Raw genomic sequence first — 17,058 nt, 5'->3', positions numbered from 1 at the left:
CTGGATCATGGATGCATTTGGGGGAAGGGATGCCAAGCTGCCCTGCGTCTGACGTCACGGCGCTGGAGAGTGAGGAGGCGATGAGAGGAAGGTGCAATAAACACACAGGGCGTCTGCGCCTATCTAAGTAGGACAATAAAGTGAAAACGGTATCAATGCTCTAACAATGGATTTAGCAGATATGCTTCTTCTCAAAGTTTTCCTCTTCGTCTACTTACTAAACTGCACCCAAGGTGAGTGAGGCGTTTTCACAGAAAAAGCCTGTAAGTTGTGTTGAATCCATGAAAGCAGCGGCTGAGAGGAGCAGAACGGCTGGTAGCCCGTTAGCTAACAGGAGGGATCAGCAGGGCCTGCTTGTTATGAAGAGGACTGCACCCTTTTTTGCCGTATTACTTGAAGCTAACAAATGATACGCGGCGCTCGGCTGTACACGGATCGGCGCAGTCGATTGAAACAAACCGATATTGCTGAGTTATTTCAACGTGTTGTCAACGTTTTCGCTGTCGGGGTTGGATCGGTTTTGTTGTTGTCGTGCGAATAGCGCCGACAGCCATTGTTATGAGAAGACGGGAGATGCCGACTGTGTGAACGGACCGTTAGCTCCGTGCTAGCTAACGCTGGATGTGCTAATGTAACGATTTGTGTCTTTAAAATGTGAGAGTTAGCCACTGACACCGTGGTCCCTGCACCGTGTCAGCGTTTTTAGAATTTATGTGGCACAAGTTTTAATGTTTGCTGGCGTGATTCAGTTTCCCGTGTTGGTCGCTGGTCAGGGCTGCAATTTGTGCCGTTCTCGGCATTCAGCGATTTAAGTTAATGTGAGCCACAGTAACTCTGGATTCAACATTGCGTAATAATTCGATATTTTGGGGGGGAGCGGAATGGCCTCTTCGTAAAAATGCTGTATCGACTAGTGATGTACGTATTGCTCCAAACACCTGCTATATACCGCAGCTGTAGTTTCAAATATTACACCACAATAATGACATTAGCCATATATGACTCCAGTTCGCTTCTGAGCAAGTCTCCAGCTGTAGAGTTTATATTTGTATCAAGCAATCGGGCTGTTTCTTTCTTTTTTCTTTTCTTTTCTTTCTTTCTTTTTTTTTTTTTTACCTCAAGCTGGAGCCTTCAAGCCGTCAAACTGTACAAAAGTAGCAATCACAACTTTTTCACACAGTAAGGCCTTCTTGTGATGGAAAATTAACATCCCAGGATGAACTCGATGGTGCTCTACCACACAGTTTTTATCACTTCTAATGTTGTTTTTGCGGGTTTCTGAATATTTTCTGTTGTTTTTGTATGTGATGACAGAAATGAAGGCACCGGTAATCGCGTTTGTATCTTATTTGTTGAGGATCTTCAGAAATTTCGATATTACAGAACAGTCATGGCCTTCACCTCTCATAGTTACCTTAATGAAAAATTTAATGTTAGCACCTAAATATTTCATACACCACATGAACAGAGAACTAGCTAGTCTGTTCTACCTACTCAGCTTTGTTACATACTTACCCCGCCATTTATTCCTGTACATGCCAAATGGTGAGTGGATTTTCTCATTAAACCTGCAACTCGTTAGACCACTATTGTTTTATTTGGTTGGTGATTGAAGAAAATCAACCAGCCGCTTACATACCTTACCAGCATTTGAGTTGTGTGGCTGGTGCTAATTTTGTGCGCTGGTTACACTGAATCCTATAATTTAAGGCTCACTAGTCAGGCATAATTACCTGTCAGACAGTACTAATTACGTATTCAGTATTCTCTGAAAGTGCTTTCTTTTTGGTTTATGTTATAGGGCAACGATCTGTCCTTTCAGTTACACCAGCGATGTGTAAACATCAAAAAGCAAAGTAACTTTTGGAAGGGTTTAAACGGCTTACGCAAAATTACTATGTTTTTCCTAAAGAGACTGCTTTTCCATGTGAAGCAGTTAGTGAAATGGGTGGAGGTGCTCGAGAATCTTTTGCCTTCGAGCCCACCACCCACTCTTCTGGTGGCGAAATGATAATGCTGTGATGCTGAGGGCTGTTGTTGAGCACAGCTCACAAACTGGCATCCATTTGACTTGAAAGGATTTTGCTTAAATGTTTATTTTTTTAGGCATTTCATTCTCCTAAAATGTACCATGCATCAGTTATTTTCTCTACAAGTCACTTTTTTACTCTAATATCACTGTAGACGCTCACATCTGTGTTAGGATGCTTGAGATGTGTTGCTGAACATACAAAACAAGTGTACCATCTGCTGAAATGAGTTGATGGGACAAACACACTTTAGTACCGAAGCTATTACAAATTTACAGATTTGGATGTTAGTATTTTCTCCCAGACATTTGATAATGTATATTTTGTCATTTATATGACCTTTAATGAATTGTATCCATGCACCTTGGATGCCTGTGTTTACTAAATTCTATGTGTTATCTTTTTTGCTGATAACTGGAGTTCCTCTCTTCCTCTTTCCTTAGGTCACTATAGGAACCCCCTGAACAAGTACATCCGTCACTATGAAGGCCTGTCCTATGACACAGAGCTTGTGCACAGCAACCATCAGAGGGCCAAGAGGGCGCTCTCTCACGAAGACAAGTTCCTTCATTTAGATTTTCATGCCCATGGAAGGTTTGTCAGGTTTTTTTTTTCACTAGATATTAATCTGAAGGGAAATGTCTGTCTGCATCTCTGTCTATTTTTATTTCTTCTCATCTAACCTTTTGTTTACCTGTCTGCTTATCACTTTACAAAGCTCATCCTATATGCTTATGGTGTTTATCATTGAAGGTAGAAGCCAGCTGTAGCAGAGATTTGCTATGTGGTTTAAAGTTATTTACATTTAATCCTGTTCTATGAAATCAAAGACATACAAGAGGCTTCACATTCAGTCCTTGGCGTAGACACATTTTAATTCTCAGCCCTTTTTTTTTTTTTTTTTCTCGGTGTTCTCCATTAGCACTAAAATGACTAAATTATCTATGGCTGATATATCAAATATTAACCAGCAAAAACACTAAACAATCTCCAGTTCCAGCTTCTCAGATGGTCGGATTTGCTGCTTTTCTTTGTCTTGTGTGATTGTAAACTGATCATTTTTGGGCTTGGGACAAAAACAAGCAACTGAAAACATGAATTTGAGCAGGCATTTGTTTATACTGTTTTCTGATGTTATATAGACCGAACAATTGGATGATGTTTTTGTGGAGCTTAGTCGGCCGTTACATCAATAATGAAAAGGATTATTAGTTGCAACCCCAGTTAGATTTGTTCGGATTTCCTGCGACAGTCTAAGTACAGGTCAGGTGAAATAGAAACTATTCAAGTGTTTGTGTGTATGTTACTTGCCCTTTGATGGACTTGTTTTCAGAGTGTTTGTGTACACTTGATACCTGGGTGGGAACCTCCTCAAGGCATAGAAGATCAATCTTAGAACACCTATTGTCCATGTCATGGCTCTTTATCCGATAATAGAGCTGCACAGCTAACTGAGATATTACCAAAATCATAATAGGAATGCAATGTCCAGATCATAAAATTTGTGATAAAAGATCATTATTGTACTGTAGTGTGACGGAGATGTTCTGGCCTACAAACTGGGTTTTCCCAGATGTAAAAAAACATATCGTACAGCTTTATTAAGACGCAGTGTAGTGTGATAGAAAGTGTCTACGCTCTGTATGACAAAGTCAAGACCATCTGGCTGTGAGCTTGGCAAAGGCTGTTTACCGTCCTGTCTGTAGCAGGCCTGCTGTTCCCAAACTCCGATGCTGCTTAATAGGGAAGAGAACGATAAGAGCTGTGCAAACAAACACGCGGAAGGAAGATGTCTGTTCCTTTGAAAATCAGGAATGTGTCAGCTTCTTTTCCTTTGAATTCTTGACAAAGTTGGAGACACAAGTCAAATTCTTACAGTTAATTTGCAGCACCCAGTCCACCCTTCGCTTGCTGGTTTTTGTGTATGTACCTGACATTTTCAATGAGATTAAGCCACAACAGAAAACAACTGCGGTCCAGTAGGTTCTGCTCTGTATGTACAGGGGCAGAGTTGTGTGTCTCCATGTGAGGTTTAAATATATTCCTCTTGTCTAATTTTACAAAGATGTCTGTTTTTCTTCTGCTGTTAATTTAGGCTCTTTGTCTAACCTACAGGACAGTAACTTACACACAAAATTAGGATACAATAAGAGCACTGTTTAGGTCTCATTGGAAACCCAAGGTATACTGTAGCATCATTGTTTCTCCTCCATATGTATGATCAACAAAACACAGCATTGTTTCAAGATGTCCTGATTTTCAGTTTCCTCTGTTGTAAGATAAAGCCTGCAGTTCCCCTTGTGTAACAAAAAACAGCATCGCTGTTTTCTTTCAGCAAAACCATGCCCTTCTTTTCACCTTTCCCCCCTTTCATTCGCATTCTTCATTTGCATTCTCCTTTTCCTCAAAGGGTCTGTGAATATTGCTTACTTCCCACATTCAGATACACCCCCAAATCCATAGGCGCACACTCTGTGACATGAATAATATCAGCAGACAGTTTTGGGACATCAGAGAAACAATCTCCTTGCGGTATAGATAGCACTGTTTTCTCACATTGTAACCTGTGTCATCACATACAACTGAGTGTCTTTTATTTTTATGTTGCCTAAAATTTAATTTACTTGATTTCAGGCATTTTAATTTACGAATGAAGAGGGATACAACCTTGTTTGCCCAAGATTTGAAAGTGGACGTTTCGGGAGAAGAGATTCCATTTGATACCTCTCATATCTACACTGGAGAAATCTTCGGTAAGGCAGTCCATCAAATTTTTAATAAACTTGTTTTTACATGTCTGCTGTTTTATGTTTGTCTTGTACGTGAATGCCTGATCTTTTTGTGAATCCCCTTACACCTATAACTCTGTAATTTGGATTCCCAGGTGAGAAAGGTACCCTGACTCATGGTGCCATTGTGGATGGTAAATTTGAGGGCTTCATTCAGAGCTACCACGGCACCTACTATGTGGAGCCTGCAGAGAGATACCTGGAGGGAAAAGACGTACCTTTCCACTCAGTCATCTATCATGAAGACGATATACGTGAGTCCCCAGCAACTTCTGCTACACAAATAATTTGACAGGCCATTTTCTTGTCATCATAGAGAACGTGTAATTGGACGCATGTGTATGTAAATGTATCATCAAGGAAGTGCGAGGTTAGGACAGCTGAGCTTTGGGGAGGCAGACTGGTGTGATCGCCCTCCAGGTAGCACAGATACCCGAGGTGCTCATTAGCTGAGTAACACAATCTTTCTCTGGGGCTACTGGCTCATTTTAGCAGTATTTACAATGTTGGTACTGATAGTGAGCACAAAACCAACTTCACTACCCTGGCACCCCCTAATTTGAAATCGTCTGTGTACATATAGTATGTGGCTAAGGGGCAAATTAAACAGAAATGTGAGAGGAATCACTAATGAGAGCGACAGGGATGTAGCAGCTCACATAGCAGTGCTAGGCTCAAGTGGCGTGTAAGTACATCCATTAGCTGATCATGAATAGCGCCCGAAATAGAGTGACTCAGGGGGTTAAGTAGCTAACATTGTCTCCCATAATCCTAACAGTGTTTTGTCTGCCTCTCTCTCTCAGACTACCCGCACAAGTACGGCCCAGAGGGAGGCTGTGCTGATAGCTCTGTGTTTGAAAGGATGAAGAAGTACCAAACCTCCGCCATAGACAAGCCACCCAAGGTGAAAATCACCACACACCACAGTAAACCCTTACAGTGTCTCAGAGCACATAGTCGGGGTCAGCGATACCCATGGATGCCTCTTTCTTGGGTCTCTGTTTGCAGTTTGAAGTTAGATTGATTGATGACAATAATCTTTCTCAGCACAATAAATGGATGCCTGCATGACTAACAAGAAGCTGGTTTCAATTGAAGAAATAAAATAGAATGCGGCAGTAGAGCGCACACCTCTGCCAAGACCCAGCAGTCCTCTTAAACACAATCGGGCCTAATACACCATCAAATAAAACTCATTTAAATCTGCTATATTTGCATTTTCTTTGTATCCACATATAACTGGACTCATTCATAGAGACCAGCCACATAAATCTGCCTGATTTGAATAAATAAATAAATAAATAAATCAAGATCCATATTTTTTCCCTCAGAAATTTACAAGAATGACCACAAAACCCTGTGTCTTGCAATGTCAATGAAAGTGAGAAATTCATGTATCTGCCCTATATTTAATTCAATGCCATTGACGTATCATCCCTGTGGAAATGTTGTATATTAAAACTTTATGAATAAGCAGTATTAAACAGTTAAGTTTGGATGGTTGTGACTTTTATCTGCCTGTTCCAGGCAAAGACTGTTGCCAGGAAACATGAGGAAACATAAAAAAAGTAATTTTAGTTAGATTAAGATTTGAAAGTGTTTTTCCAATATATGTTATTCCAAACAAAAATATTCCTTAATTTGACGTTCAATGTTTTCTGATAATTCCATCCCTTTTTCTCACCTAATCTTGTATGTCACTTATACAGCACAGTATGTTCTTAGCAGAGCTGCACTTCATGAACATACTGCAGCGGGAAAAACCACAGCCTAAAAATACTGGACATTATTTATTTAGCCAGTGTTTGGTTTAAAAATGCTATATATATGTTTTATTCAACTGTCTATTTGCTGCTCTCCGGCTCCGCTCACACCAGGAGCTCCACACTGAGGCGGGCTCCAATGACCCCGTGCTGCTGAGAAAGAGGAGGATGGCGCAGGTCGAGAAGAACACCTGCCAGCTTTTCATTCAGACTGACCACCTGTTCTTCAAGTACTACAAGACCAGAGAGGCTGTCATTGCTCAGGTAATACACTATCACCGTCACTCAGTTAACACACGCCTCTGTAGTACTATTAGAATTAGATTTACACAGTTAGTGTGTTGGATTTTTGTCTGATATTGGTGGAGGGGCTTATTTTTAACCAGCACTCACATCTGAGAGTGTAAAGGCTAATTAGTATTGGAATAATAACACCTCTTATTCAGTGCAAGGGGTGACTCATAACGCTTACAAAACAAAATCATCATTTTAAATGCACGTACGCACTAATGCCTGGTTTGCTGTGTGAAGCCTGGAAACACAGAACAGATAGCAAATGTCCATGAAATTATCATTCCAATGGAAATATGGAATCTTTTCGTATTTTGACATTTTTGGAAATATGTGTATTCATTCATACACCAGAGTTAAATTAGAAGATCAGTACCATCCTTTCCAATCAGATATATCTTATTTTGTGAGGTGTAGAGGTGCTAGTAGGCATGATAAGCTACCGTTTAAACAGAGTTTGTTTGGATCCTGTGCCTTTTATTGTAAGCTAAGCTAACTGACTGCAGGCAGTTGCTTCATGTTAAGATGTGAGTGACGTTAATCTTCTCATCTAACTCTGTGCTAGAAAGCCTGTATGTATAGTTCTCAAGAGTTATAACAATTTCTTTAAAATTAGACAAAAAAGTGACATTACTACTCCTCAGATGTTTTATAGAAATCAAGTCAACATGTCAAAGTTCGTTAACATAAGCTAACCTACTGACTGTGCACACCATACACATAGTCATGTTTGTGTCAAACAGTCTGACAATCCAGAGAAGAGGAGAATAATATTTACTGGGCAACTGGTTATACAAAATGATTACATAGTTATTGATATTGTGTATCTGCTAATACAGTTCCATCCAGTACTTGTTAAAATCTGTATCTGACTCATTGAAACAACAGTTGTAGACTACAGAATGTTATTATCATTATTTCTCTTTAGCTACTTGATCCAAACACTGAGAGTCGCGGTTCAAAACTGTGAAGTTTATCAGCTTGAATCATTGATATGATGTGAATGAAAGTTTAATCAGGAGGTTTCTGCTCCTGAAAGTGACGTGACGCGATCTGCCAGAGAGAAGATGTATCACTCTGTTGGAGTTGTTCAACTGCAGAAACATTCAGTCCACTCTGATTGTTCAGTGGTATTACAGGGGAGAGGTTCTTCCCACATAAACACTCTTTGTTTAGGCACAGACAGTAGCTTGACTTTGATCGGGTTACTCATAGAATAAGCATTCAGTAGTGACAGCTGATACGACCCGTCATTTTAACCAGAGATGGTGTCTGTTTGTGTAAGCTAAAAATGACATGCTGCAACCTGAATGTTTTTGTACACTGCTCTTTGGGAATAAGAGTGCAGAGATGACTGGTTTGCTGCATTAGGAGCTCAGTGAATTTGTGTGTTTTGTCAGCCTCATTGTTTGATCTCAGAGTCAGTTACTTGAGCCTCCAAATGATTTTTCACATTCACACTCACAGAATAATTGTACTGTTGAGAGGATGGTGGTAAAGGAGAGCAACGCTGCAACACTGTCAGATTGAGTCATTCAAAACACTGTAGAGTACGATGAAGAAAGCATCAGATTTTCATTTTGGGTTTTATTTTAGCCAACACCAAGCCGTGAAACCAGTTTCTTACTATTTACTGCTTTATTCTACAAGCATACTTTACACTTAATGTTTTCATCATCATAGCTGCAGACAGTATAGATTTGAATCTGTTGTTTTACTCTTTCAGATCTCCAGTCATGTCAAGGCCATTGATGCCATCTATCAGGGCACAGATTTCATGGGCATTCGTAACATTAGCTTCATGGTGAAAAGGATCAGGGTAAGTCTCTCACTGATTTTAAGTTTACGTTTAAGATTTGGTCCATATTCCCCCTGAACTCATCTTGATCCTCTTTCGTAGATAAACACCACCAATGACGAGAGGGACAGGTCCAACCCGTTCCGCTTCGCCAACATCGGGGTTGAGAAGTTCCTGGAGCTGAACTCGGAGCAGAACCATGACGACTACTGCTTGGCCTACGTTTTCACAGACAGAGATTTTGATGACGGGGTGTTGGGTTTGGCCTGGGTTGGAGCCCCCTCAGGTACTGAATGATGACACACAGTCAGTGTGTCATCTGTGAAAAGCGAGTGCAAAAAAAAAAGCGCCCCCTTGTTTTTAAAGCCAGATATGAGTGCATCCATAGCAAACAGGAGCTGACATTTTTAAACCATTACACACAACATCATATTGTTTGTACTGGGCTGCAGGCTCATTATAAGCTGATCTTTACACCCAAGATTATTCTTGGAAAAACAATATAAATTCATTGTAGCTTATCTGCATTTTGCCGCCACCACAAGAAAAAGTGTTTAAGAATTCAAATGCTAATTGATTCAGACTGTTACGAGAAAGAACTGCAGCTCCAAATATCAACTCAGACAACATGCAGATGCGATGATTCCCAAAGGTTTCGTGCACTCTGTGATTGATGCGTTGAAATCTCAGCTAAGATGTTCTCTGTGCTGCCTCCTTAATTTGAAGTTTTTAAAAATATTGCGCTGCTGGAAACTTTAATTTTCTGTAGGAGGTTATGCGTCTCCTGCCGGGTACAACTAACGGAATTTTAATTTAGCATGTACTGTAACCATGTTGATAAATCAGGCTCATTAGGTTTTGAAGTAAGCCATTATGTCACTTGGAATGTGTAATCGAAAAATTGTTGTGACATTAATCTGATTCTTCCTCTCCAGTGAGCAAAACCCTTCATGTTCCGTGGCTGTGGTTTGGAAGGTTTGTTCCAACTTGTGCTTTTCATTCCCAGGGAGCTCTGGAGGAATCTGTGAAAAAAGCAAGCTGTACTCAGATGGAAAAAAGAAGTCTCTCAACACTGGTATAATCACTGTGCAGAACTACGCCTCCCACGTACCTCCAAAAGTCTCTCATATCACTTTTGCACATGAAGTAGGACACAACTTTGGCTCCCCGGTGAGTTGCTTAGATGTGCCACACATTCATGCACGGTGTGAAGGATTTTATTAAGCTCATACACTTTGTCCCTTCTGCTTTTAACCTGAGATTTTTCTTCCCCTTTCTCGCTCTCAGCACGACTCTGGATCCGAGTGCACCCCGGGAGAATCCAAGAGCCAAGACAAGAAGGAGAAGGGCAATTATATAATGTATGCAAGAGCTACATCCGGAGACAAGCTCAACAATAATAAGTTCTCCGTCTGTAGCGTGCGCAACATCAGCCAGGTTCTGGAGAAAAAGAGGGGCAACTGTTTTGTGGGTACGTTCCTCTGTTCATCTTTCTTTATAGATCCAAACCATATTATTAATCTGTTTCTCCTTTTCCCTTTACTGACGAGAGATTTAAGCCCCAGTGCCTTATTTCTGAAATAATTCAGGCAACTAGGGATGCACGATCATATTGGCTGGTAATGGCTTTAGTCCAGTGTTATTTTTACCGACTGAATTTGGACAGTGTCGTGGAATGTTTGAAGTGCTTTTCTCACGCTTAATACAACAGTCAACTCATCATCATAGAAAAACATTCTTAAAAGCCACTAATTCACTTGCTAACCATATGACTGGCATTCCTTAAAAGCTTAATTTGTTTTGCTCATTCTGTTCAAAGTCCTGCGCACATCCGTCTGAGCTGATATGACTGGAACATATAAGTGTTTTGATGCCAATATCTGTCGGAACACCCGTACTGCTTTACACTTTTCCTCAAACAAGCTGATGAGGAGTGTTTGTTGAGTGTATTGTTATTGGGCTCTCTGAAGAGTCTGTCTTTTCTTTTTTTTTTTCCTTAAAAAAAAAACACTTTAATGTTGCCTGTTTATTTCAGCTGCTCATTCTCTTTGTTGTTTGTCTTTGTTTGGTTGGTTTTTGTAATGACAGTTTTCATAAGAAATGATTTCCCCTACATTTGTTGTCCCCGGTACAAGAAGTCAAAGTATAAAAACAACATGTTCAGTGTTGGGATTCTGACTGTTTATTTTTTCCTTCCATAAACAGAGTCTGGCCAGCCCATCTGTGGTAATGGCCTGGTGGAGCCAGGAGAGGAGTGCGACTGTGGCTACAGTGATCAGTGCAGGGATCAGTGCTGCTATGACGCCAACCAGGCAGACAATAAGAAGTGCAAGTTAAAGCCCAACAAAGTGTGCAGGTAGATCATCGCTCTCAGTTTTTGTTTGCCTGAACATTCTAATGATCTACCCGCTCATTTTTGACAATTTGTCATCGGATCTTTCCCACCAGTCCCAGCCAGGGTCCTTGTTGTACACCTGACTGTTCCTACAAGGGTCGTAATGAGAAGTGCAGAGAGGAGTCGGAGTGCGCTCACCAGGGCATGTGTAATGGCGTCAGTGCCCAGTGCCCCACGTCTGAGCCCAAGGCTAACTTCACAGCCTGCCATGGAGAGACTCAAGTCTGCCTCAACGGGGTGAGTGGGTCAAGACTTCGCACCTGGTAGAACTGGTTGTCATAGCAACTTTATATTGATAACAGTCGGTGTCTGATCTCGCCTGCCCTCATGCTCCTCCCCCACAGGGCTGCTCCGGCTCCATCTGTGAGAAGTACGGGCTCGAGGCTTGCACCTGTGCCAGCCAAGATGGCAAAGACGAGACTGAGCTTTGCCATGTGTGCTGCATGGAGAAGAGTGAGTCATTTTTTTTTTTTTTTTACCCACCTTGTAAACTAAACTTTTTTCATCTTTGTCATTTTAATTGTGTTGACTGTCTGTGATTTGTTTTCCTCAGTGAATCCCAACACTTGCAGCAGCACAGGGTCAGAGCGCCTGGCTCGTTTCTTCAATAAGAAGGTGACCACGCTTCCGGCCGGCTCGCCCTGCAACGACTTTAAGGGATATTGTGACGTGTTCATGAAGTGCCGTCTGGTGGATGCAGATGGACCGCTGGCCAGGCTGAAGAAGGCCATCTTCAACCCAGAGCTCTATGAGAACATTGCAGAGTGGATCGTGGTACGTAACTTGACTCTGATTAGATGGTGAGTTTATTATTATGTTACGTTTTTTGGTCGATTGTCGTTAATTTGTGCTTGATTCTCTTCTCCAGGCGCACTGGTGGGCAGTGTTATTAATGGGTATTGCCCTTATCATGCTCATGGCTGGCTTCATTAAGATCTGCAGTGTGCACACCCCAAGCAGTAACCCCAAGCTACCCCCTCCCAAACCACTTCCAGGTGAGTCCAGAGATTTGCAAAGACAGCCAAGCACACTACAGAATTCTTTATTCATAAAAAGGTTTTCCTCAGGCTGGCAAACAACGTTACTGAAGTGGTGTATGCACAGTTTACATGGATTTCTTCATTATTGATGTACCTCCTGCCACTCCACTGCTCTTAAACTTGTTCAGTTGTTTTTTTAGGGTTGTTGTGTTGACAGTGTTTGTGATAGTACAACCATCCCATGAAAATAAAATGGCCTGTTTGTTACATCTGTCACATCCATAGTTAGAAAAAACAAACGGGTAAGTTTTTTTAAGATGTTCACTATGAGGTTTGCAGTCAAATTGTTAATGAATTTGCTTCATTGTTGCTAATTAATCTCCCATTCTAAGGCCCTGTCCACACATACACAGGTATTTTGTACACACGTTAACAGCATTTTATGTCGCTGAAAACCGACAAAGATAAAGATAACAGAAGGTAAATCATAACTCAGAAACAATGACCCAGACTGTCACAGTTCTTAGTGTATGTACAATCATGAGCAAATGGGAACTCGTATTATAATGTTATGATGCGGTCACAATTCACTGCCTTGTTCATAGATTATTCTGTAGGTAAGCAACCAACCTGAGTACACCTTGATGAAAGGATCACAACGGTCACAGTGTTATTTAAAATTGTTTTCATTTTATTTTATTTTCCTTTTGGCACTCATGTTCTTGTTAATGTAATGAACACACCTTGAGTCTCTGGAGCAACATCTCCTTTATTACCATGCCCATTAAAGCCTCGGTATACTGTGTGATTTTAAGCTGTCACAGAGGAAAGAACCAAACCATTTGGAGTGTAATTTGAAATAACACAAAATACGCCAACAAGCATCAATGCTTTCATTTTCCATGAGTGGCCCACGCTGTCCTCCTCCTGGTGTCAGCACCACAGCTATAGCTTGTTTGATTGCGTTGCTGCATAACATGAGAGCGGTGCAGTAGCGTCATATCATCTGACATGCAGCCAAATTGACATCGCACAAGGGTGACACAGTCTATAACCACGATTTTAATAGGCTCATCTCTCACAGTGTGGGAACCGGTAACAGAGTGTCACTAGGTGCAATTTAGCTGCACTTAGCCGTGTTTTTAACAAGCACAATTAACTACCTCTCTCCTAACAGGCACTTTGAAGAGGCGGCGAGCGCAGCAGCATGCTAACTCCCAGGTGCAGCACCAGTCTCAGCACCCGCACTCCCACCAGCACGGCGGACACGGCGGGCACGGCGGACATGGCGGGCACGGCGGCCAGCGGCAAGCTCAGAGGCAGCCTCAGCGGCAGGCGCAGCCCCAGAGGCACCACCGTCAGCCGAGAGAGAACTATCAGATGGGCCAGATGAGACGCTGAGACCCTGCATCCCGCCCCCCTCCCCCCAATGCCTTGGCTCCTCCTTGTGCCTACAGTGGGAAACAAAAGCGTCACTCCATCCAAAGAAAAGCCTGACATGGTTGTTGCTCATCATCATATCCTCCATCTACAGACAAAAAACAGACACAGTGAAAAAGAGAAAACAATTATCTAGCAACTTTACTGGCTCTTTGTGGAGTGGACTCGACCATCAGCCATTTCCAATGCAGTGTGATCTAGCATCTTTTTCCACCTTTTTTTTTTTTTTTTTTTTCCTTTAAGGAGTGCCAAGGAGTTAAGGAATCATGTGTAGCTTTAGTACATTCTGTGATGTGTTTTTCGTTCTATTGCAACGTCTTCTTGAGTGACACGCCCGTGGCTGCTGGTGAATTGTTCCGTGCTTTTTCTTTTTTCGCCATTCTAGCCAGGATTGAGAGACACTCAGCGGGGATTTGCGGCACTTTTGTGATTTACACATGTCAAACGGCAAAAGACACAGGCTCCGGTCTCTCGTGCAGACAGTCTTTCTGCATGTGACTGTACATATTTAGTGTATCATAAGTGAAAACAAACTATTTCTTCTACTGTAAATGTGTAATTCTTCACTTTTTTTTCTTTTATTTTTCGGTTAGTGCTCTCAGGACTCTTAACACATTATTGGAGGAATGAAGGTTGTGATGAGGTCCTCGGACGTTGCTGTTGAGGATGTGACGCTAGCAAGCTCTCTGCACAGTCGTCTAATCAGGTGGATCTCTTTCACTTTCGTTAGATTGCTAGATTTTGAATTCGAACAAGGTCACCATATCCCACTTTTCAGGCCTTCTTTGTTCAAGATCCCCTTTTACATCTTTTTTTTTTATTGTCTTGCTAACATCATGTGTAACAAGCTAGGTGAGGTAAGGAGTCATGCGGGAACAGAAAGGGAAGATAACCTTGTTTGGTTCACCTTTAATTGTCTTTACCGATTTGCTTTTAATGATGAAGAATGAATAACCACTAACTGATGATGATGATGATTCTACCTGCTCAGATATGAAGACAAGGTGACGTGAAGGCTGCTGTGGCTTAGTTTAGAAGTGAGAGTGTATCATGTTAAAGAGTTAGTTTACATGGGTGTGGAAACAAATTTAAAAATGACTCCGGTGTGGATGTAAAAACAAAACAAAAAAAAAAAAATGTAAGATTAAATCATTGTTATTCTTCAGATAGCGAAATCTAAGAACTTTTCAATGTGGGCATGCAGACACATTTATTAAATGTGACTATTAATTGACCAAGGTCTGTAATGTTTGTATGTCACTCAACACTATTTTTCTTTGACAGCTATTAATGTTAGTCTTAAAAACGAGTGGAAGGATCAGTGTAACGCAGCAGTATTGTCACACTATTCACACGTTCCTCAGTGTGCTCACTAGTTTCACAGGAAACAAGCAGCTTCTTTTGAATTTTTTGTTGTTGTTGTTGTCGTTGTTTTTCTTGTCAAACAGCTCACCCACCAATATCTCCCGGTCAGATTTCTTCTCGGACAGGATCCCCTTTAGAGCTCATGAGTGCAGGCGTCCGTGTGAGTTTACATCAGCGTGCCATATAACTTTATACAGCTGATCGTTGTGGACAGGTTTTTATTAATCACAGGAAGCAACCTGTGAAGCTTCTGGAGCCACTTTAAATGGAAGAAATGAAAAGGATGGTTGACCTCAGGTGTTTTTCTTCCTCCCCTCGCCCGCGGCAGACCAAGAGGGGCACTTTGGAAAATTATAGCATGATGACACTAACGGAGAGATTACATGATTGGGTCATAAAAATCCCAGGATTTTATTTACCCTGCAAACGTTTCACCCACCAAAAGGATTTGGGATGTGGGCGAAAAGGTTTGTCACGGACTTAAAAAGCTCGAGAATCTTGCATCACATATTCCACTTTTTGTGCTCAGACTTCATTTGATCTTGGCATTATTATTTCTAAATGTATGCAATACTAATCACAGCTAATATCCTACAACACTGTCCTGATGCTTGTTATAATCCCACATGTGCTCTGGAGGGGACTTTAGAAAACAGTGTGTCTCACAGTTAACAGTTTATTTCACATGGCAGATGAACTAGGCGGGTCGGCAGTTGCTATAACTTCTCATGTCTGTACAAAAATGGAGCTCTTTTTAAAATTTCATCTTCCAGGCTGGATCACACCTGTTAAGCCTGGAGAATTAAACATGTAAACTTGTACAGTACTTGGGAAAAATTTGCATTTCATTTGAAAATGAAAATTACATTTTGATACATCTGTTCCATTTTTTGTATTCTTATTCCAGAGTAAGTTGTTCAAAGATGTTCATATGTGACAAACTTTCCTTTTCTTCTAAGTTATTTATGTTCTTATATGTGCTAGTGGAAATGGAGTTTGCTTATGATACTTTTCTCCACCATCATCAGTGGTAAAAACAATTCAGGGTGATGGAGTTAATGTTACATTCTCATTTTTGTCTTTGTTATCCTGTGGCATGGTTTGGGTAGACGAGCAGAAGAATAATGCCTGTAAATTTACTTTTCTTTTTAATTTCGTAGTCTTGGTAAAAGTTTTTAGATAAACGTGCACTGAAAAATGTCCAAATTGAGTTGAAATGTTGTAGGTGATGTAGGCCGAAAGAACACAAGATTAAAAAGTAATACTACTGTCTGATTTTAATGTTCACTGTGTTTTATACAGTATCGGAAATTTTTGTTCACTTTGAACATTTTTACTAAAAAAAAAAAAAAAAAGATTTCAAATTGTATTGTGCAAAGAGATGTAATTTTTGGAGTACTTGAAATGCATTAATTAAAAGACTCGTTCAAAATAAAATAGACCCCTGTTTACTGTCTGGGATGTGTGCTCTTTGGCTTTTTTTCCCTTCCTTTGTCGCTGCAGCTTGAGTTGTGTGTATGCAGAGGTTCACTGCGGAGGAATTTAAAAAGGGCACTCCACACATTTTTACATATGGACATTACTCATCCCGGAGAGTACTACTCAGCCTGTGAAACCCGTTGCATAATGTCCTCCGGGGCTCTGGAGGAGAAGATGACCCTGGTGATGTCATTAGACCTGTTTCAGATTCTGCTCTAAGAAAAGATGCTGTTGAGTTGCATTGTGGGATGTTTAACTGCTTTGGACCTCGACTTAAAACCCAGTTTAAAAGAACATTGGGTCACTGTGTAGAACACAACGGAGGGCGAGACTCACCGCTTTGTAAAACATGATTGTATAAAGGATGGCACTTCATGGGCTCGGGAGCACTGTACAACCGCTGCGTTTGGTTTTTACTGTTTTTTCTTTTTTACCTAAGGTTGTATACTAAGGCACTCAATGTCTAGATGTCTGCTGCCGCTTTCATTTTGACCAGTTTCTCTCCATCAGGTTCGCTGCTCACCTCACGAGCATTTGCTGGAGCTGCTGAAGCCGAGAAAAGCATCTGTGCAAACAATCTGTGTGATATTTATCGAAGTGAGTTTTCAGTCCTCGAGCGTCAGCACTCGGTATCTGCTCTCTGTTGGTCTCACTCTTTCCTGGTGATGCTCAAAGACTGACTGACAACTTGCCACATACAATAATTAAGTTGTCCAACTTTGTGAAAG

At 41.1% G+C, this 17,058-nt stretch overlaps 1 protein-coding gene across 1 annotated transcript; it reads left to right on the top strand.

Moving 5' to 3' along the window:
- The first annotated feature begins 55 nt into the window (after window positions 1-55).
- LOC119023933 (disintegrin and metalloproteinase domain-containing protein 10-like) lies at window positions 56-16,307 on the top strand. Its single transcript, XM_037106241.1, has 16 exons — window positions 56-233; window positions 2,474-2,624; window positions 4,665-4,783; window positions 4,915-5,073; window positions 5,623-5,723; window positions 6,697-6,846; window positions 8,600-8,692; window positions 8,774-8,957; window positions 9,678-9,841; window positions 9,959-10,142; window positions 10,877-11,027; window positions 11,120-11,303; window positions 11,411-11,519; window positions 11,620-11,840; window positions 11,935-12,061; window positions 13,224-16,307. The coding sequence occupies exons 1-16, from the start codon at window positions 167-169 to the stop codon at window positions 13,445-13,447; spliced, it is 2,388 nt and encodes a 795-aa protein (XP_036962136.1). The 5' UTR covers window positions 56-166; the 3' UTR covers window positions 13,448-16,307.
- The last annotated feature ends 751 nt before the right edge of the window (window positions 16,308-17,058 follow it).

Source organism: Acanthopagrus latus, chromosome 8, assembly GCF_904848185.1.
Source record: "Acanthopagrus latus isolate v.2019 chromosome 8, fAcaLat1.1, whole genome shotgun sequence".
NCBI lineage: Eukaryota > Metazoa > Chordata > Actinopteri > Spariformes > Sparidae > Acanthopagrus > Acanthopagrus latus.
Note: the sequence above shows the minus strand (reverse complement) of the source record. Positions and strands in the feature narration are given on the sequence as shown.

Coding starts and splice junctions, on each gene's coding strand:
- LOC119023933 (XM_037106241.1), top strand. CDS start 167: ATGGATTTAGCAGATATGCTTCTTCTCAAAGTTTTCCTCTTCGTCTAC. Junction 234..2,473: donor CTTACTAAACTGCACCCAAG/GTGAGTGAGGCG, acceptor CTCTTTCCTTAG/GTCACTATAGGAACCCCCTG. Junction 11,028..11,119: donor AAGCCCAACAAAGTGTGCAG/GTAGATCATCGC, acceptor CTTTCCCACCAG/TCCCAGCCAGGGTCCTTGTT.